Here is a 20,900-nt window from a genome sequence, read left to right as displayed (position 1 = left end):
GTCATGGAAGCCGTTTTTTCACCCCTCAAGGGGACAGCAGGTCACATTAGGAAGGGGAGAGAGGTGCTGCCCAACATGTTCACCGAATAGTGCAGCCCGTCCCGGGGACCAAAATGCTATGTAGAAGCCAAATGCAGGAAATAGGGTCTCTGCTCAGTACCACCTCCCACTCACCTTGTACCACCACAACCGGTACCCTCCCACCAGTAGAAAACGCTGCACTTCAACACAGTTTGCCCTCTCCCCTCCCCTCCCCCATCCTTTCTCACCCCTTGTCCCCTCCCCCCTCCCCCCTCCCCGTAATAACTACCTTCCTCACTCAGTGCTCTGGCATATCAGTTATTTCCATCTCTAACCCCTGGAGTTGAGCAAGGGCCAGGGTTACTGTTCCCATTTCACACATGGAGAACAAGTCCAGGGAGGGGTACAGTGGGTTGGGACCAAGGTTAGGACCAGGGGGTCCTTCCATGCAAGGAGAGTGTGGAGGCAGCCTGAAGCCCTGCTTCTCTCCCATGAGGGGACACCCAGACCCCCTTTAGAGAGTGCCTTGTCAGTGGGGAGAGCAGTCCTCAACTTCAAGCTGAGGGCCAAGAAGGATCCCGGGGAAGGTTAGGAGTGTGGGCCCAAACCCTGTGACCAGCATCTACCTGGGACTTCTCGAGGGGCAGAGACAGCAGTGCACATAGGCCACGGGGACCATCTGGTCATTTCCCTTACATCAGGTCAGGAGAGTGAGCCCGGCTCCTGAGAGGGCGGGGGGTGGCGGTGTTGAGGGGAAGGGAGGACCAAGGAAATGGCACGTGGAGCCCCATTTGCCCCTAGAGCTGTTCTGAAGCCAGGCAGGTACAAACGTGGGGAGAGATGGTATCAGAGGGAAGGTGCCTGGTGTTCATTCAGCACACACGTTAGCGCTCCTCGAGGGGGCTGCTCCACGAGAAAGTGCCCAACCCCCCGCCTCCAGGAGCGCTTAGACCTCTCATAAGAATGTCTGACTTAGAAATGACAAATCTCAGGTGGGGCTGGCACAGGCTTGGCCCGCTCCTCTCTGTGGCAGCAGAGGGTGGCGAGGCGGGAGTTCCTAGGAGTGTCTCTACCAGCGAGAAAAAGGCAGCAGCAGAGTGGAGGACTGGAGCAGGGGGCCATGTGGGGCAGAGACACCCGGGGAGCCCCCTTGGAGGGGCCTGGGCGGCACACCCATTTCCATCACTTGGTTTGGGTTCTCAGTATTTCTGTGGGTTTCTGACGGCGGCTGGTGAGTTTTCAGAAAAGGGAAGATGGCTGGAGACACACCAGGTTTTAATACCCATCCAACGTGTCCCCCAGGCCGCCTCCCTCTGCCTGACACGTTCCGTCTCCCACCTCAGCATCCACACGGCATCCACCTGCCTCCCTCCTGGGACGTGGGTGACCCTCCTGGGCCTTGGCCACCACTCCTGAGGACTTCTAACAGAGGGAGGGCATCCCTGTCCACAATATCAGAGGGTTGGACTAAGAGGATTAAAACAGCTGGGGAGAGGGGCTTTGGCCCCCATCGTCAGACCCTGTATCTGAGGCCTAGGGGCCTGTGGCTGGGGTGATGAGTAGGGAACCAGTCCCAGGCCCTTCCGTCCCCCCCAGCGGGGAGGACGTATGTCTACTGGGGGCAGATGTTCATTCTCCTGAGACGGCTAGGGCTGGGGACACATGGCGTTCAGGAGGTGCATATTTGGGGCTTTAGTGGCTTCTGTGTAGCGCTTCAGAAGCCTTGAAGGCCACACACCCCCAGTGACTTCGGCTGTGGACGACAGGGCCAACCACTCCCCCCGCCAAAGAAACCCCTGATTCATGCCCAGTGCACGCCTTGTGCCTGGGGGCCCCAGGTCAACAGACGTGTTAGCCCGGGTGGTCTCAGACGCTGACACAGGCATATTGAACAGAACAGAAAGGGGGAGAGATGGGCAAAATAGCTTTGGTCCTGGGGGAGGGCGGTGAGCTTGCTCCGGTGACCTGGAGACCCCTGCCCCCATCCAGCATCCTGTCCTGGTGGGGTAGCAGCGACCACAGGTTCCAGGGCCACAGAAGGGTACTTGGGGCTGAGGAAAGCCAGGGGAGGGGGTCCAAGCCGAGCCGGGAGCCTGAACTGGATGGAGGTGGTAACTTCCCAGGCTGAAGATCCTCACGTGGTCCCGCAGGAGAGCAAGTCGGGGGCCTCCCAGGGATCCAGGTGGGCAGCCCATCCCGTGAGCCTGAGGACCTCTCCCAGGGAAGCGTTCTGACTTTAAGGGCACACCGGGGCTCCAGGATCAATGTGGAAGGACAGCTTCCCCACTCTGTCCCCAGAGTGTCCCTTCATCTTGGGGAACTCACTTTGAACCCTCCTGATGCCAGAGCCAGGTGGACCCAAAGATAACTTACTGGTTTTCCTTAGGACAGCTGAGGCAGCCTTGCATTTTCAAAAGGAAGTTTATTAGTATTGAAAAAGACAAACTGGAGATCACAGAAAATGTGGCTGTCTAATTTCTAAAGCAAGACTTCTGCTCTCACAGTCCTCCAGCTCTGGCCCGGGCCAGGGCAGCTGTGTGGCCCTCTGCCTGAGCTGGAGTCCCGGAGCCCCTGCCTGTCTCCACCTGCCATCATGCTCTGTGCTTTGGGGACATCATCTGGGACACACGACTCCAAGCCAAGACCCTTTTCTCTCCCTGCCACCCACCTGGCTCCTGCAGATGCCCCTTGTCCAGTTGGTTGAGGGACCCTGTGCTGGCAACAGTCCAGGGAGTGACCCTGTCCCTCCAGCCCAGAGCCTGGCAGTCCTCCCTCCTGTGGTACCGCAGCAGGGCCCCCGTCCTGGGAGGGCCTTCCTGGTCAGCCCTCCTCCGAGACCTCCTGCGACGCCTCTGCCTACAGCTTCCCTGCGGCCACCACCTTCCCAGAGGGCACCCGGCGCCAGACAGAGGGCTGGTAGGTGCTCTCGTCGCTGGCGGAGGCCTGCCAGCCCTGGGTGAGGCCCAGCAGGGCTCGGCCCTGGCAGAGGAAGTTGGGGTTGAGCCTGGGGTCCAGGGCACTGTTGAGGTAGGTGAAGGCCACAGAGCCATGGAAGAGCTGCGAGCAGATGTCCAGGGTGCGGCAGGCATGCAGGCGGAAGGCCACGATGGAAGCTTTGCCGAAGATGACACTGGGCAAGAAGCAGACCGCGTAGATGGCCATGACCGCGGCCAGCATGCACACGGCCCTCCGCGGGCCCGCCTGCACGTCCAGGCCTCGGCGGCGGATGGTGAGCATGACCTTCACGATGGCAAAGAGGATGAGCACCGGCGGCAGGAAGGATTCCAACACGAACAGGGCCTGGTGCCGGCGGAGTGAGGCCGAGGGGCTCGTGCCCAGCTGGTAACGGAGGCAGGAGTGGCTGGAATTGGTGGTCGGGAGCAGGTGCCCGTCGAGGAGCAGGATGCCCCCCCCAGAGTCCCCCGGCCGCCCGGGCGGCTGCCCACACGGAGGCCCTGCTCAGCACGTGGCGAAGCCGCACCACCTTCAGGCCGTGAGGGAGACCATGCTGGCTGAGCGGCTGGTGGCGATCACGAAGGGGCTGACTTTGCAGGCAGTGGCCCCGAAGCGCCAGGGCTCGCGGAGGAAGTAGTAGTCCACGCGAAGAGGCCGGCTGATGACCAGGAGAAAGTTGGCCACCACCAGGCTGACCAGGAACACAGTGTTGGACGTCCAGGGCCGCGCGTGGAAGCAGCAGATGAAGAAGGCCAGGCTGTTCCCCACCAGGCCCAGGACAAATTCCACGCTCAGGACTGGCGCCAGGAGGGCAGACACCACGGGGAGGAGGCCGGGTGGCCGGGAGCCGAGGCCTCTCCAGGTGACCCCAAGGCAGTGGTGAAGGCAGAGGGAGAGGAGGAGGAGGGAGAGGGAGGGAGGAAGGGAGGGAGTGAGGAGGCAGAGAGAGAAGGAAGGGGAGAGGGAGAGCTCAGGTTATGAAATGCCATGGGCTGCTTGGGCCGTGGATCTGAGAGAAGTTTCTACGGTCGTCCTACCCCTGCACGAGTGTTCAAGGATTAGTGCTCGCTGTCAGCTGGCCACCACGATGACTCAGTATCCTGGGGTTTTCATCAGCATCCTCGCAGCCACTGAGAAACCCTGTGTTCCTATTTGCAGGCAAAGGGGAACCCTGCAGCCTGCCCTCCCTCCCTCCCCACCTCCCCCGGGTACAGAGTGGCCTGCCTGTGAGGTCTCTACGCTGGGCCTCGGTCTGCGTTGCCCCTGGCAGAGGAGGATGCAGGGCTCATCAGGGTGAGTGGAGGCCCAGAGAAACCCTGAAGTGGGAGGAAGGCCCAGCTGGGGTGAGGTTGGGCCGACTGTTCACAGCCCTGAGTGGTCAGACATTGGCTTGCCTGAAGGCGGGAGCTTGTCCTGGCAACTCAGAGCCCTCCGGTTCATGCAGACCACCCTGGACCCCTCCCACCCCGTCACAGATACGGACAGGGTGGCCGCCTCCCTGCCCCCGCCAGCTCTGGCAGCAGGGACCGTGGAGCCAGCAAGACGTCGTCCTGGGGGAGGGAGGCGGGAGCCCAGTCAACACCTTGACCGTCGTGCTCACAGCCTGCTGAGAACAGCCTGCTGTACGTCCGCCAGCCCGCTGTTGTTATTCCCAGATTCCTGATGCTTCCAAAGTCTGGGATGGTCCCAAGTCCACATCCGTGAGGAAGTACATCCCACAGGCAGAGGGCTCCCCTGCCAAGTTTCTACTGCCATGGCCTGGGGACATGGGGGCTTCTCCCACAAACAGAACAATCTTAAGAGTCCTCGAGGTTCCCTGCCGCCGTCCACCCCACTTAGCCGGCCATCACCCAGTACTCACTGCAGAGAGGGGAGTGGGAGGCTGCGGCTGGCTTCAGATAAGGTACCAGTCCTGCCCCCCTCTGCGTGGTACTCTGATGAGCCCATGGCGCCAGGCCTGTGGGCAGAGATGAGGGCCCGGGGCTCCTGGTAACCTGGGACAGCACCAAGAGAGGCTGTGGTTCCAGGCTCCAGGATCTGACACGCCCCGCCCCCTTGCCCCCATGCCAAATGGCTGTGCTCAGCAGGGCGCTGTGTGCTGCCAACTCTGAGTCTCTGGGTTTCAGACGCAGTGGCCGTTGGCCCCTCTCCCACAGATCCTCCAGGCCTTTCCCCTGCCCTGGGCTCCCACTGGCCAAGGCTGAGGGCAGATAGGCCGTAACCACAGGGTGAAGGGTGGTGGGACCACCAGACTGAGCTTTGAATACAGACAAGCCTGGGTTGGAAACAGAGCTGCCTGCTTTCCAAATCTCTCTGAGCCTCATCTGTTAAACGGGGTGCTACCACCTTCTTGGAGAATTATAAGGATTAAATGAGGTCATGTATGTGAAAATGTCTAGCAAATTCCCTGGCACAGAGTTGGTGTTCAGAAAAACAGGAGATCTAATTTTCGTGATTTTCTGTCTTGGATTAGGCCCACCCTTGGCACTAGGGGGCCCTTCTCGTGGCCATGTGCACCCTGCCCAGGGGGCCTCCCTGGGACATTCGTGTGTTCTGTCCTCAGCTCCTGTACACAGAAACACATCACTGCAGCCCGAGCACACGCCCAGCCTCTGCCCTCACTGCCCTGAACTGGTGGAAGGTTAGGGGGAGGCTGTTGGTGTTTCTTCATTGCCTGTAGGAGAGGAAATCCTCTAGAGAGGTAGGTGGGTGAAGGTCCCGACGTCCCTCAGGGCCGGAAGTCCTTTCAGCAAAGTCAGGGTCTCCTTTGCCGTTGTCAGTGGAGAGGATTGAAGCAATGAGCCGGCAGGCTGGGGCGGGGGAGGCAGGGTTCAGACCCAGGTTTTCTGGAGGAAGCGCTGACTCTACCCAGGGACCTGTTTCATCCAGATCCAGCTTCAGCTCCCCCCACGTGCGACCCCTCACCAACTTCTCATTGAAGCCCCATGAAACCGAGCCCGGATCTCCCTCTGCAGGTTGCATGATTCGTCTCTACCCACTGCTGCGTCCGGGGCTCCCAGCACTCCTGGACCCCACGGGGGCCTGTACATAGCAGGGGGGAGAAGGGGGAGGAGGCCAGACAGCCCTTCCCACTGCTGCCAAGCCCCTGAACAGCTTTACGCCCCTCTGAAGGCTCATCACAATCTTTGTGTATTAACTGTGGTTAACTCCAGCTGGGGGGATTTTGTGTTTTTAGTATTTCTACATTTTCTACAATGAGCACAAGTCACTTCAGTTACTGGGGAGAGAAACCTCAACAGATGCTATATTTTAAAGTTATGTAAAAAGAGTAAGTGAGAAAGAGAAAGAGGCAGAGGGACAACATCAGCTGTGCCCCAGGACGGGCATAGGAGCTCGCATGGAGGGGCCACACACACAGCATGAGCGCTTCTCTACAAGCAGGGGAACCCGGTCACAGACCCTCCACAAGGTCCACGGTCACCCAGTGCTCCAGATCTCCCTCCCCGCCCCGCACACACACACAGTCATGGGAGCACCAGGTGTCTGCCAAAGATCACAGGCCGTGTGTGTGCAGACCCATAGGTGCCTGTCAGGAAGCCTTTACTGAGGACCTTCTTGGCAGCAGGCAAGTGCTGCGCTGAGCCTGTGGACAGAGGGATGGAGAGGACCCTGGCCTCAGGGGGCAGTCCACCCGGCAGAACCCTGCAGGGCAGTGGGCTGAAGGCTGTTAGGGGGGAAGGGGAGCTACGGCCCCCAGGAACCTGGCGTCCTGGAGAGGACAGGAGGAGGATGGATGACAGTGGTGTCCAGGACCCGGCCCGGGAGACGCTGAGTCACTCGGCAGCAGTGCACGTAGAAGCGGTGGGGCTGGGAGAGTTACTTGGCAGGGGTGGCGCTCGGGGGCACCCTGTGGCTGCTCTGGGCCCGCAGCATGAGGATCAGTCACCCCAGGGGCTTCTTGCGGGCAGGGTCCTGAGTCACAGACAGGGCCGTGGAGCCTTGCCCTCGTTCCCAGCTATACCTGTGGCGACGCAGGTAGGCGGGGCTCAGACAAGGCTGGGATCCCAGGGAAAGGTGGGCAGTCCCACAGTTGGGGGTAAATCCTCCCCCGGTACTCACGCGGTCCCAGCTGGCACCAGGAGGCTGTCGTCAGGGGTCAGGCTCAGGCGCTGTCCTTCCATCGTCACCACCGAGGAGCCCTCCTAGGAAAGAGGAGTAGGAGAAGCAAATGGAGGCTGTCAGGCCGCGGCGCCTGTCCGAGCGTCCCTGAGTCAGCCTTGGCAAGGAGGCCCAGGAGCTGGTCCAGGCCGTGGGCACCCCAGGAGCAGCCTGGTCCTCACGGGCAGGCAGGAGGCTGTGCCCCCCCCGCCCCGCCCCCGGGCCCACTTGCCAACTGCCACAGCCAGACGTCCACGTCCTGTCTTGGGCCTTCGCTGCTGCCTTGTCCATGGACCATCACCTGGGGGGAAGTGACACAGAGTTTTCCAGCGCATCCTGCCCCACGTGGGAGACGGCCTTGAACCTGGCCCCAAGACACCAGGCCTGCGTGGGGCAGGGATGGGGCCCGCAACACAGCCTCATTTCCAGGTGCTGAGCAGAGACCTGGCCTTGGAGAGGAAGGCTGCCCAGGCCACAGGGCCCCCTGGCCACCTGCTGTTGGGGATCACACGTGCCTGCCCTCCACACCCACCTACATATCTGGCCCCTCGGATGCACGACACAACTACTGCTGACCCATGTGGAGGCACGCCTACCAGGGGCACGCAAGGCACGTGTGTGTACATGGCACAGTGCAGACGCACGTAGCACACACACGTGAACTCCCCAGAGAATGCCCACCTCCCTTCCTCGTGAGAGGTTAGGAGTCTGGCCTAAGGAGGAGGAGGGAGATGGGAGGGGATGAATGAGAGCGAGAGGGAGGCTGAGCAGCTCTGACCTGCATCAGCCCGGAAGCCCACAGCTGCTGTGCAGGCCACGCTCCCACCGGCCCAGAGTGGGACTCAGTAGATATTGGCTGGAGTGAACTGAAGCAGGGAGAAGGAGGGGTGTGAAAGAATGGGGTGGGAGGGGCTTGGTGGGGCGCACCGGCTCTCACAGCCCTGTGTAAGCTCAGGGCTCGGCTGGCTGGGCCTTTTAGGGCAGGTCTGCATCCAGTGATCATCCCTCCACGGGGGTATCTAATTCAAACTCCAAGGGATGTACCAGTGGCAAACGGTAAAGCACAGGTGAACGTGAGCGTCCTGGCAGGTCTCCTCGTCGCCACACTTGCCCTCCTGATCCAGTTCTCACACAGGCTACAGTGATCTTTCTGAAACACCACTGCAGCCTGGTCACCCCCTGCTCCCCGCTTCAGCACTTGGGTGAAGCTCTCTTGTTTCCAGGATTCGTCCTTGCACCTTGCCCAGCCCAGGAGAGCCGCTAGCACGTGGGCACTGCCTGCTACTTTGGCCATCTACCAATTGTATCTGCTGCCCCCACTCCCCTGTCCTGGTTCCCCAACCTCAGCTGTTTGCAATGTCAGCCTGTTTCAAGCCTCCATGCCTTTGCTCAGGCTTCTCCTTCACCTGGAATGGGCTCTCCATCTTCCTTTCTTCCTTTTGCAAACTCCTACAATAGCTTTAAAACTCAGCTTGTATATCACCTCCTCCAGGAAGTCGTCCCTGACTTCCCTCACAGCCTGGTTCTTCCTTTATCCTCCTATGGCTTCCTGTAGCTTCTCTACCAAAGAATGTATCACATGATCGTGGCAATTGTTGATTAACTTCTCCATTTACTAGACCATACACTCTCTGAGACAGTGACTCTATCTTATTTTCTTACTAAAGCCTGAAACATAATAGGCACTCAATAAATGTTGAATGGAAGGAGGCGAGCCTGGTTTGGGTCTCTCTCTGTGCAACTCTCCACCCAACCCTCACCCCCAAATATCTCTTTCCCTTCTGGCTGCCAAGGCTATGACTGGCCAAAGGCCCAGGAAATCCTGGCAGGGAGATGACCCCAGACCCCCAGGAATCTCTCAGTGGATGGGGCAACCCCCTACTCCGAAGGCAAAGAAAGATTGCTGGGGACCACATAGCCTCCATGGGCTTCCACTCACAGCAAAGCCATCATCTCAGAGTCAGGGAGGAAACAAGACCTATGCTTGCGTCCACAACCTCCAAAACTGGCATGTGAGTGTGTGTGTGTGTGTGTGTGTGTTCCCATGTGTAATTAGTTCCCATCTCCCGGGGCTGCTGGGCAGATGCCCTGGGTGGCCCAGCGCTGTGTTACCTGGGTCTCATAGGTGTCCCCAAACAGGCTGAGGGGTATGCCAGCGTGCAGCTCCTTGCGGTGGTCATCCAGCCAGGCCTCCAGGGACGTGGGCTCCATGACGGACCGTGTGCTCAGGGGGAATGGCGGTTCCTTGAGCAGCTGGTCTGCACCCACAGCACAGCTGGGGTCAGCGTCCTCTGGCCCCGCCGGCCCCGCCCCAGAGGGCCCAGTTCCCAGGGGTCCCAGCTCCCAGTCGCTGAAATGGGCTCTGGCTCCAGCTCAAGGACCAAGCAGCCATGGGGGGGTACTATTTGGTGCCATCTTCTTGTGCCTTGAGTACAGGGCAGAGTACTCAAAAGGAGACCCGCTGGTACCCAGAGCCAAGACCCACCCTTCTCTGGAAAAGGAGGGAGGGAGGGAGGGAGGGAGGGAGGGAGGTGGAAGGGGAGAAAGATGGTTCCTAGTCGCCTTACCAGGGTTGGGTTTTCCTGTTCTGTGCTGCTCAGAGCTAAGGAACCTGCAGGCACAAAGGGGGAAGAGTAGTGGCTAGTGAGACACAGGCGCGCGCACGCACACACACACACACACACACTCATACACTCCGGGGTGCAGGAGCCCACACACACTCATGGTGCCCTCACACAATTTGTTGTATATCCTCCATCCTTTCCCTCCCCTCCCCAGGGGGCTTCCCACCCTGGGGAGGGGCAGACTTTCTCCCTAAATCCTGGGCTTGATGGCTCCAGGCTGGCAGGTACTGCCGAGGAGCACTGCTGGGCTGGGTCTGCTCTCCCCAGCCAGAGCATGGGGCCTCAGGAGAGCGAGGGGCAGGGGCTGGGCTGGGGGCTCACTCCTGGATGATGGGGGCCAACTGTGTGCCGAGATCCTCGCAGTAGAACCACTTCTCAAACAGGACGTCAGTGGTGTCGCCTATGTAGTACCTGCCAGAACAAAAAGCGGGCACCCAGCTCCCCACCTGGACGTCCTCAGGGCAGCCTCCCTCAGGCCTGGCTCTGCTTGTGATTGGCTGGGCCCGGGCTGGCCCTACAGAGCTGACGGCCTGCTCCATCCTGTTAGCGCAACCTAGTGGCCGACGCACGCTCACCCACACTCGGCTCTCCCAGGAGCCCCCGTGTGGCCCCAACGTGGGTGGGCTATTATCGACCCCGTCCCCATAGCTCTTCCTGGTTCCCCAAACTTGACCATTTACAAAGTAGATAGAACTCCGAGATTCAGGGAGAAGCTGGGCAACTTGGCAGGGATTACACAGCCTGTAAGTGGCAGAAGCAGGGCCGACTGGAGACAGTCTTAGAAACACAGCATCAGTGGCAAATGCTTTTCCAAAAGGGGAAGCTGAGGCTGAGCCTGATCCGGGCCCTAGTGTGCTGGCACTCTAGGTCAGAGCACACGGAACCTTAAGGAACCAACGTGCTGAAGACGTCCCCCAGATGAGGGGCTCCTTCTTTTGGGGTCATGGATGGCTCTGAGAACTGGAGCAAAGCGCTGCGCCTCTTCTCTGGAGGAAGGTCCATACGCCTGTACACAGAGCCTCTAGTAGACTCCCTGAAGCCCACCCAGGCCCCCAGCCCGGCCTGGCGTGCAGCTCCACTGGCCTGAGGAGCGCGGGGCAGACCGGGGCTGGGCCTCAGGGCCCTGTGTGTGCAGCACATCTACTGACTGAATGCCTAACCCCCAAGCTTAGCTCCCAGTGCCAGGCCAGCTCTGCTCTTCGGCTCCTCCTGAGAAAGAGAAGTGGTCCTGCTTATGGGCGATGGTTTACAGACACACAGTGCATCCACCCTGCCTGACACCCTAAGTTCTATCCTGGGATGGAGCTGGCCACTGGAAAGCCTCATAACTGGACCTCGATGCCCTCCAGGAACTGCCTTCAGAGTGGCATTTTAATGTTGAGCCCCTGGCTTTTATTAAAGGTCAAAAGCAGCCAGATGAAATCTGTTACTGAATTTGCTGTAAAAGTGTTACTGAAGACGCCGTCCTCTCCATCACTGAAGACTCCCCATATAAAGCCCCATGTCAAAAATTTATTTTCGAATTTAAGGCCAGGCAGCTATTTCTACAACAGACTATTCTGCAGTAGATTAGTATGCAGTCATTAACATGGTGTTTTTTGCAAAGCATTTAATAGTATGAGAGACACTCATGAGTTTTTTTATGTAAAAAAAACTGCAAAACTCAAACCCATGCTTGCAGTAAGACTGCAATGTTGTAAGGTGTAGGTATGCATAGAAAAAAGATGAGATGGACGTCTAAATGCTTTGTTAGCTTTGATTGGCGGGATGACTTTTTTCTGCTTGTTTTCTCTTTATTTTGTTTTATTGAGATATCATTCACATGCTATCAAATTTACCCGTTACCTGACAAGTCATTTTAATTTTGTTCATTTTGCTTTCTTGTACTTTTCCAGATTTCAAGATTGAACGTGTATGACTTTGGTAATTAGAAAAAAAGGGACGAATTTTTAAAATGTCCATTATAACACAAGATGTGGACATTTTTAAAATGTCCATTATAACAAAGTTTTCTGATTTCAGTAACTTGCTGGGAAATTTTAATTTTCTTAGTTAAAAAATATAAAAAAATAGCTTAGCTTTTGGAAAAATCTGGGTCCCCCTGAACCACAGGCTGAGTTCTCCTTTCAGAGGATAATAATCGGGTAACTGAATGGGACAAGATGGGAACTCTGTTCTAGAAATCTGCTATAGAAACAGAGCACCCATCTCTGCACCCATATTCGTCCCCTCCTTGGTGTTTACTCACACTCCCATCTAGGCTGTCCCAGCCGTAACTTCATATTTCTCTATAATGCCAGCTCGGCCACTTTCTAGCAAACTCAACTTCCCTGGGCCCAGTTTCTTCATCTGTAAAGTACATAACGGTACCCACCGGATAGGATCATTGTGAGGGTTAAAGGAATAAATACACATAAAGCGGTGCCCAGCACATAGTAAGTGTTACTCAAATGTCAGCGCTGGGTGTGGAATGAGCTGGGGGTAGAGAAACAAGCAGAGGGGCGCATTGGCGGAGACTCAGCTCTGGGGTGGGAGGCTGGGAGAAGCAGCACTGTTCCGGGCTGCCTTGGGCCAGGGGGGTTTGACTTTGGCAACCATCCCCCTGCCCTTCCCCAGCAGACCTCAGTGCAGAAAGCACAGGTTCTGGGTCTTCCCTGGCGGTCCAGTGGTTAAGACTCCACGCTTCCACTGCAGGGGGCGTGGGTTCAATCCCTGGTTGGGGAACTAAGAGCCCACATGTTCTGGGCCCAGCCAGAAGGTGTCAGGCTGATGGGCTCCCAGGGGGTCACAGAGAACACCCCGCCTCCCCGGCATCATCAGACCCACCCTACCACCTACCCCAATCCCTCCCCATCAGCCAGCAAATGCAGGGTCTCCATTGCCACCAACCCTCTCAGTGGTGGCTGAGTGGCTTTCTTGGGTCTATCTAGGATCCTGCTGCTTCCCCCCCATCTCTGTGCCAGACCCCCAGACAAGGCCCATTTACCTGAGCGCATCTAGCTCCGTTTTCAGCCGCCTCCGCTCAATCACCAGCCCCACTGTGTTGGCAAACCTCTGTGGAGAGTGGGGGACCCCAGCGGGCAGGAGGAAGATCTGCAGGGGTGGGGACAAGGTGCCAGCCCCCCACGGAGGCCTCAGTGCTGCGGGGTCCCAGGCCTCCCCAGCTGGCCACAGTCCAGCCCAGCCCCCTCTCTGCCAAGCCTCCACCCGGGAACTAGAGGGGATGTCAGGCTGTGCTGAGATGGACAGCCTTGAGGAGGAAGTGCCTGAGGACGGGGCCGAGGCAGGTTGGGCAGGTAGGAGGGCAGGAAAAGGCTGGGAGCACAAGACCGCCACGAAAGCCAGGAGAGTGGACATGCTGGGGTCCTGTTCTGGGGCCCAGCCTCACCTCTCCCTGCCGAATGACCACATCACGGTGTTTCCCTTGCTCCAGGACTTGGAGAAGCATGTCGCCTTCCAGCTGGTAAAACACCTGTGGCAAAGGACAGCAGACAGGCTTGGACTCTCCCCAGTCCCTCTTCCAGGTCTTTGGCCTGAGTTCTGACCAGGAAACCTGAGGAACTTCCTGAAGGCCTCAGAGTTCACGAGCACCTTGGTCACTCGCGCGTGAGGCCCCAGCCTCCCCTGACACAGGCCACAGATAAAAGGGCTGGGGACACATGAGGATCATACCTTGACATTAAAGTGATGACCAAAGTACCCAGGACATAACAGCTGGTGTCTGGCTTGAGGGCAGGAGGCTGGCTGAGATGCTTAGTGGACAATTCAGGGACCCATCAGCCAGGTAAGGAGAACCACCCATTTACTGCGTCCCAGGGGCTGGGCAAGCACTTTTCTATACAGACAGGACTTGTTTTATTGTGCTGCACTTTATTGCGCTTCCCAGATACTGCTTTTTTTTTTAAATTGAAGGTTTGTGGCAACCCTGCATTGAGCAAATCTATTGGTGCCATTTTCCCAACAGTATTATTTCTAAATTAAGGTATGTATACTGTTTTTTTAGACATAATGCTATTGCACACTTAATAGACTACAGTATAGTGTAGACATAACTTTTACATGCAGTGGGAAACCAAAAAATTCATGTGACTCACTTTATTGCAATATTTGCTCTCTTTCAGTGGTCTGGAACCGAACCTGCAATATCTCTTAGGTATGCCTGTACATTATCAGAAATCTTTGTGACAACCTTCAAAAATATTATTAGCCCCATTCTGCAGAAAAGAAAAAAGGGAAACTGAGGCTCAGAGAGTGAAGCCACTTGCCTAAGGTCACACAGTTAGTCCTGGAGCAGCAGTTTGGACCTGAGTCTGAGTGTAGCTCTGGAGCCAGTGCTAGCTCCTCTGGCCACAGTGATGCCCTGGAATGGGGCTATGCTGGTCCAAATCCCTCTGGAGGTCGACTGGACACATAAATGGCCATGTAAATGGTGGACTTGATGCTGGAAGCTGGGATGAATTGGGGGCTCTGGGGATGGAAGCACTCGCCTCCTGCTGTCTCCCTGGGGCGGGGAGCAGGTGCTGCAGGGTTCCTACTGCATTTTCCTATTCCATCCTAAGTCCCTAATTAATGTGTTTACTGAGATTACCCATGGCACTGGGAGGAGGAGGAGGAAGACACATTTTCTCTTTACCAGTCACACATTGCACGGGTGTTAAGAGCCCCAGCCAAATAGTTGAAGGGGTGTTATTAATAATAATTATTACTATTGTGTAAGGAGTTAGAGGAGATAGAGATTCTTGTCCCAGAGTCTACTAAGAGAAATCAAGTGAGCTCAGGGAAACTAGAGAAATGTGGCTTTACGGTCTGACACGAGGACAAGCTGACACAACCCCTCTGAAGGGCAGTGTGGCAAAGGGCAGGAAGAGCCTTCACCGCTCACACCCCTGTAAGGGTTTCTTGGGATGCAGGACCTTCCACGCTGAAACCGTCAAAGTCCAGGGAAAACCAGGACAGTTGGCCGCCTTACAGCTTGCCCTAGTCATTCCATCTCTAGGAAAGTGGCTGCAGTGAATCAGAAATGCACCTGGCTCGGAACTTCCCTGGCGGTCCAGTGGTTAAGACTTCACCTTCCAGTGCAGGGAGTGCAGGGGTTCGATCCCTGGTCGGGGAGCTAAGATCCTACATGCTTTGTGGCCAAAAAACCAAAACATAAAAACAGAAGCAATATTGTAACAAATTCAATAAAGACTTTAAAAAAAATGGTCCACACTAAAAAAAAAAAAATCTTAAGAAATGCACCTGCCTCATGGCAGCCGTACATGGCTGTTTTATCACAGCACATGGTGGTTAAAGGCATAGCACCCAGTGTCACTCATCCCTCAGCTCGGCCAGGTCACCGTGTACCTTTGGCCAATTCAGTTAGCCTTTCTGTGCCTCGTTTCCTCATTTATAAAATGACAGTATCTACTCAGAATGTTGCTGTGAAGTGTGCCCAGGATGCTGTACACAAAGGTACCCAGCACATAGTCAGCACTCAACAACCTCTAGCTATTAATATTAGTGATGGAAGGAATAGCAAAAATAATGCTAATAATAGCAATAGGGGAAATGGCACTATTTTATGATAGAGACAATATATAGAACATTATGCAGCCATTAAAAACGATGTCTTTGAATAACTGTTAATAAAATGGGAAAATACTAAAGTTATCATGTTAAAGCAAGATGCAGAGCTACACCCAGCAGGTTTCTAATTACATAGCCATACATGTATAATCCAGGCAGTGTTCACCGTGGCATCCCTGAGTGGTGGGATTATGAATGAGGTACACATTTACGTTTGTCTTTCCTATATTCTGCACGTTTTCTACAATAAACAATATTTACTTTTATTATTAAAAATAACTCATGCAAATTATTTAAAACAAATAAGAAAAAACTTATCAGGCTCTTCTAGGGAGCAATTCTGCAAACTCCCCCCAAACCCTCCTTAGCTGGGAGGAAGCCCCTATGTGTTTGTATATGTGGGAGGTGTCCTTCCATGGTTATGGGGAGAGGAGGAAAGGCCTAGAGAATTCTAGAGAGGGGGTCATACCCCTTAGGCCCCACAACTATCAGGGAAAGCTGGAGTGGGCGGCAGGGCTGGAGTGATGGTCTGGGCCAAAGTCAAGCCCTTTCTGGGCAGGCTACAAGGTGTTAGTGGCCATTAAACAACTTAGAAAAAGTGGAATTTTAGAGGCCTGTCCTGTGATGAGGAACAGGCCTAGCCTGGAGCAGAGGGGCACATCTTGAACAGCAGAAAATCCCAAACAGTCACTCACGGGCACTCCAAAAGGAATGATGCTCTGTTTGGAAGTAAATGATGTTTGGGGCCTGGGGCTAACTAGAAGATTAACTGTACTGGCTGTTGAATCGATTCTGGCCTCCGCAGCCTGGAAAGGCCTTACAGGCAGGCGAGGCCAGGGAGGGGCTGAGGGTGCAGAGAACCCATGTGTATTAAGCACCTAAGCTCTGTGCCAGGCTCTGTGCACATACCGTACCCACACTGCATCCTTCCACCAGCCAGGGGCCGGTGTCCCCCGTGAGCTGCGAGGAAACAGTCTCAGAGAGGTGATGTGATGGGCCCTGCCAAATCACATCGTTGGTAAGAGGCAGACTCCAGGTCCAGCTGACTCCCAGCCCAGGCTCCCTCGCACCTGTGCGCCCCAAGGGAAGGAGTCAGGTAACTGGAGTGTGTGTGGTGGGTAGAGCCCGGGCACCTGAAAGGCTGTTGCAGAGGCCTGAGTTCAGCCAGGAGGAGAATTCGGCTCAGTGACTCCCTTCCCTCACCAGGGAGGAGCCTGGCCCCCGGACTCTCCTCGGATTCGAGGACAAGCAGGGACAGAGAGGCTGCTGACCCTCAGCCCTGTGGCTGCCAGGGCCTGTGGCTGGCACTCTCCCCCGCCGCAGGTAGGACCAAGCCATCACAGATTGATGGGAGTTCCCAAATTCCTCCCAGCCACCTGAGGGTCCCTCCAGAGTGGGGACACCTGCTCAAGCCAGCCCTCCTCACCTGCCAGCGACCCAGCTGAGTCAGGGTTTGGTTTGGGCCCCTAAGCGGACACCCGTCCACTTGGGGAGACCTTGAGGTGGGGCTGGGACAGAGGTGGTAGGGGGCAAGAAGGGGAGGAAGGAGGGAGGGAGATGGGAGAGGTGGGCACTGAGACCTGGGCTCACAGGGTGGAAGCCTCTGGAAGACAAGATGGGGGGCCTGAGGCTGACTGAGGCAGGCAGGCAAGACCCTGTAACCGGCCTCATCTCCCCCACCGGGGCCACTCCCAATCCAATCCCATCTTCCCTCTGTAGTTTTGGTTTTCCTGCTGATTTTTTCCAGAGGAAAATGGCCTCCAGTGAGGTGTGTTGTGAGAAGTGGGTGGCGGGAGAGGGGCGGGGCCTAGGAAGGGGAAGAGGCGAGGGGTTGGCTGGCCAGGGGTCCTCCCCGCTCTGCCCTCACCCACGCCTTAGGTGCTCGGCAAATGCTTGTTAAGCGAGTGATTCTCCTGTGTTCCCTCCAGTCCCCGGCTGCGGCTGAGACACCAGTGGTGGGGGGTGGAGGCTGGTGACCAAGCTGAACCCCGGACCTTGAACCCCAGCGTCAGGCCCCCCCATACTGAACCTTTGCCACCAGAGATTCTGATAGCTGGGAACCCATCCGTGCCTCTCAAGGGGGCCCATCTTTTTTTCTTTGAGTTTACTTTTGTTTGTTTACTTTGGGGTAGAGAGTACAGAAATACAGTTCAAAATTCAAGGTACAAAAGGGTATTCAGTACAAATTCCCCCTCCCACCTGCCCACCCCTCCATCAAATAGCTCCTAGCAACTGATGTGTCTTGTGCCCTCTAGATAAGGAGGGGGCCTCCCAGCCCCAGCCCTTCCTGGAGAACTTGGCTCCTGGGACCAGAGTGGAGCGCCCAGGTCCCTCTCAGCATTTGGGTCTCATTTTGGAGGCCAATCTTGCATTATTCAGGTTTGGGGGCGAGGGGGGCAGGGCATCCCCCCACCGGAGCATGGACGGCCCCTGTGTCTGGGGGCTGATGCCCAACAGCTGGAGCCTCTCACTCCCGCAGAGGCTGGATTCTTTCCCGGGGCTTCCCCAGCAGTGTTCCCTCGAGGATGGAGCTGTCAAGGGTGTCACTGGGTGTCCACAACTTCCAGGCAGCAGTTTTACCCTGTGGTTTCAGTTGTGTCCCCTTCACCCATCAGTCATCTGACCACCCGCCTCTCTCATCCACAGGCTCTGGCCCTGGCAGGGGAAGTGTCCCCTCCCCCCAGGGCTGGGTCGGTGGTGGTGGGGGGCAGTCCACAGCCTACCTCCTCACCCTCCTCGATGTGGTAGTCCTTCCTGGTGTTGGGACCCCCGACGAACATGATTTTGAGCTGCTTCTGGTGCCTGCAGTGGATGAGAGGGGAGAGGTCCTGAACCAGCTCGCGGTTGCACAACCAGAAACTAACACAACATTGTAAAGCGATTATGCTCCAACAAAGATATTAAAAAAAAAAATCCCACCTCATGGGGCTACTGGGAGAATTAAATGAGGTGATGTGAAAACACTTGGCAGTCTCCGGCTTGTCGAGGTGTTAGTGATTGGAGCTGTGTGGTTTGAGGAGCCGCCCTGTTGGAGATTTTCAGCGGACACAGCAAACTCGGGACTGTGAACCCGGAGCTGGGGAGCACACGAGGCCGGGCCACCCAGGCGAATGAAGGGGAAGGAGGTGAAGGGTCCACAGGGGAGGGCCTGAGAGGTCTGCCGGAGGAAGACCGTGCTGGGACACGGTCAGCCCTGTTGGGTGCTGGGGCAGAGGTGGCCAGGGAGGGCCTGGTGGGGGTCTGTGTGCGCCCAGCTGCAGAGGGGGGCCTGGGAAGAGCACCAAATGGAGATCCTCCCGCAGGAGCTGACCCTCTGATTTCGCCCTCTGCCTGCAGCTTCCTGAACGGAGTGTGGGTGTACGATTGGGCTGTCCCCAGGCCTCCGTTCTACAATTGATTCTGGGGTATCAACCTCCCCACCCCCCAATTTCTGAGAGTCAGTGGGGGTTGGAGCGCTGTTTCTCAGCCCTGGGGGACAGGGCTGCCATCTGGCATCGGCAAGTCTTTAGTCTCCGTCACCCAGCCATCCTCAGACGTCAAGGCAGCACGCAGTCACCAGAAAGAGGAACAGACGAAGGTGGTGAAACCCGGAACAGCCCGTCCTCACCCTTCCCTGAACACCACGAGAATGGCATCCCCCTTTCTGCAAGCTTCTGGGTCGACGAACTCTCAGCTGGAGGTTGAGGGGTGCAGATGGAGGAGGAGGAGGTGAGGACAGAGGGCAGGAGGATGGGGGCGTGCGTGGGACTCACAGGAGCTGGTTGCAGACCGGGGGCAGGAAGGAGGCCCGGTTCTCCTCCACCCAAGCCTTCACTCTCACGGGTCTCTCCATGGCCTCCCAGGAGCCGCGCTCCAGAGCCGTGTCCTCCGCGCCGTCGGAGGGGCGCGCCTCTGCCCGACCGCCTATTGACCGCCTGGTTAATCAGCATCCCGAGGGTCAAAGGGCGGGGCAACCACCTGTGACGCGCTGTGGCCACTCTCCGACTTTGGTCTGGAGCCCCCGCGCGCTCCGCGCCGCCTGACCCAGCCTCGCAGCACAGCCGGGGCGCCCCGCCCACCCGCGCCGGAGTGGGGCGCCCGATCCAGGCGTAAGTCACAGGATCGAGAACATTCCTGGTCCCTTGTCCCCAGACTTTCCGCCTGGGCCCCAGAGAAACCCCAAAGAAATCCTGTAAGGGGGGGAAGGCGGGTTTGTAAACCAGGGCGCCTGAATACAGGGGTGCTGGCACTGGGTTGAGGCCTCAGTTTCTTCATCTGAAAACTGGGAATGTCAACACAGCCATCTCAGGGTTGCATAGCGGCCACCATAGGCCCCGATTGATGTTAGTCCACCATCCTTTCACGAGGACAGAGGTCAGGCCAGAGTCCGCAGATTTCTTGGGGGCTGCTTGCTCGGCTCTACCTGTGGCTGGTTCGGGAGAGGACGGGAGGAGCAGCGGGGGGCGCAATGCTGGGAGCCCCGGACGCAAGACAGGTACTCGCTGCGCCGGGCTGGGGGGCGCCGTCCCCACGGCGGGCAGAGCATCGACAAAGTGCCTGGCACTGTTCTCCGCTCCTTTCATGTCTTGGGGGCATATTCAAGTCACACCACAATTTATGAGGAGTTTTACAGATGAAGAACCGGGCACTCGGACCTCAGGAATCTGGGATCCGGGGTGCGGAGGGCGGACAAACCTAATGGGTTAACGATTCCAGCCTGGGGTAAGAGGCGCTAACCCGGGACCCTCGGGGCGCGGGGAGACCCGATGCTTGCCTGTGTGGGTGCGGAGGAGGGGGAAGGACGATTGGACACGGGCTTTCTTCTCTTTCTTCCCGACTCAGAATTCTTAGGAAGATTGCGCCTGTGTGTTGGAGGAGGGAGGTGAGGGTGGCGGAGAAGGAACATAGCCCAGACACCAGCAACCAGACTAGAGTTTAGGAAACTCGAAACTCCTCCGACTCCTGTCCCCCATCCCATCTTGGCCACTCCCTGCTGCCTGGGGTGGGCGGGTTTTCTCAGCATTCTCAGACACAGGGGCTCCTTGTGCAAATCAAAACCCAGTCAGACGAATTACTTTTATTAAGTAAAAACTGTATTTGAAGATAATACCTGCAGTTTGAATTAAAGATATTTTTTCATAGAAAAAAATGTGGAAGTGCCAAAATTTTGGCAAGTCATCCTTGAGTTATGATTTCTTCATATTTCTGCTTATCTGTATTTTCTAAATTTTCTGTAATAAATATATTTTTTTTGAAAAAATAAATTCTTTAGCTTGGAAAAAAAAACAAAAACAAAAACAAAGCCAGTCTGATAGCAAACAAGATTCCTGCCCTCCCCTGCTGGGATCCTCCTGTTTCCTCTCCACATACCCCTACCCTTTTGCCCCCCTTTCTTCTTCCTTTTTCTTTTTAGTTATTTATTTAGATTTTTTTTTTCTGAGCATTTCTTTCTAGAATCTTATTTGGCACCAAAATAACTCAGACCATATTCTTTGTCTTTCTCATCTACAACTAATCAGAGGAGATGATTGGATGTTTGTTAAAGGGATGGATGGGTGGGTGGGTGGATAAAGGCATGAATGAATTCCCACTACAAGCAAAAAAAACCCTCCATGATTTCAGCCCAACAGATGT

At 56.4% G+C, this 20,900-nt stretch overlaps 2 protein-coding genes across 3 annotated transcripts; both read right to left on the bottom strand.

The window, feature by feature from the left end:
• Window positions 1–2,423: 2,423 nt before the first annotated feature.
• OXER1 (oxoeicosanoid receptor 1) lies at window positions 2,424–5,958 on the bottom strand. Its single transcript, XM_036872572.1, is given in 8 exon segments — window positions 2,424–3,432; window positions 3,434–3,513; window positions 3,516–3,800; window positions 3,803–4,007; window positions 4,009–4,044; window positions 4,456–4,526; window positions 4,884–4,970; window positions 5,700–5,958. Coding segments are annotated over 8 exon segments (1,578 nt in total). The 3' UTR covers window positions 2,424–2,877.
• A 256-nt stretch (window positions 5,959–6,214) lies between these two features.
• Window positions 6,215–19,196, bottom strand: HAAO (3-hydroxyanthranilate 3,4-dioxygenase). Of its 2 annotated transcripts, XM_036873858.1 has the most exons (11): window positions 19,040–19,127; window positions 18,207–18,312; window positions 18,011–18,089; window positions 13,108–13,191; window positions 12,706–12,812; window positions 10,041–10,130; window positions 9,663–9,706; window positions 9,208–9,353; window positions 7,328–7,396; window positions 7,057–7,139; window positions 6,215–6,958 (listed from the first exon to the last, which is right to left on the bottom strand). In XM_036873858.1, exons 2-11 carry the CDS (start codon window positions 18,209–18,211, stop codon window positions 6,880–6,882), a joined length of 786 nt encoding a protein of 261 aa, XP_036729753.1. In that variant the 5' UTR covers window positions 18,212–18,312; window positions 19,040–19,127; the 3' UTR covers window positions 6,215–6,879. The 2 variants fall into 2 exon arrangements, with proteins under 2 accessions (XP_036729753.1, XP_036729752.1); XM_036873857.1 differs by lacking the exon at window positions 18,207–18,312 and having other exon boundaries at window positions 19,040–19,196.
• Window positions 19,197–20,900: the final 1,704 nt, after the last annotated feature.

The sequence above is a fragment of the Balaenoptera musculus genome, chromosome 13, assembly GCF_009873245.2.
Source record: "Balaenoptera musculus isolate JJ_BM4_2016_0621 chromosome 13, mBalMus1.pri.v3, whole genome shotgun sequence".
Taxonomy (NCBI): domain Eukaryota; kingdom Metazoa; phylum Chordata; class Mammalia; order Artiodactyla; family Balaenopteridae; genus Balaenoptera; species Balaenoptera musculus.
This window is presented reverse-complemented; position numbering and strand designations above follow the sequence as displayed.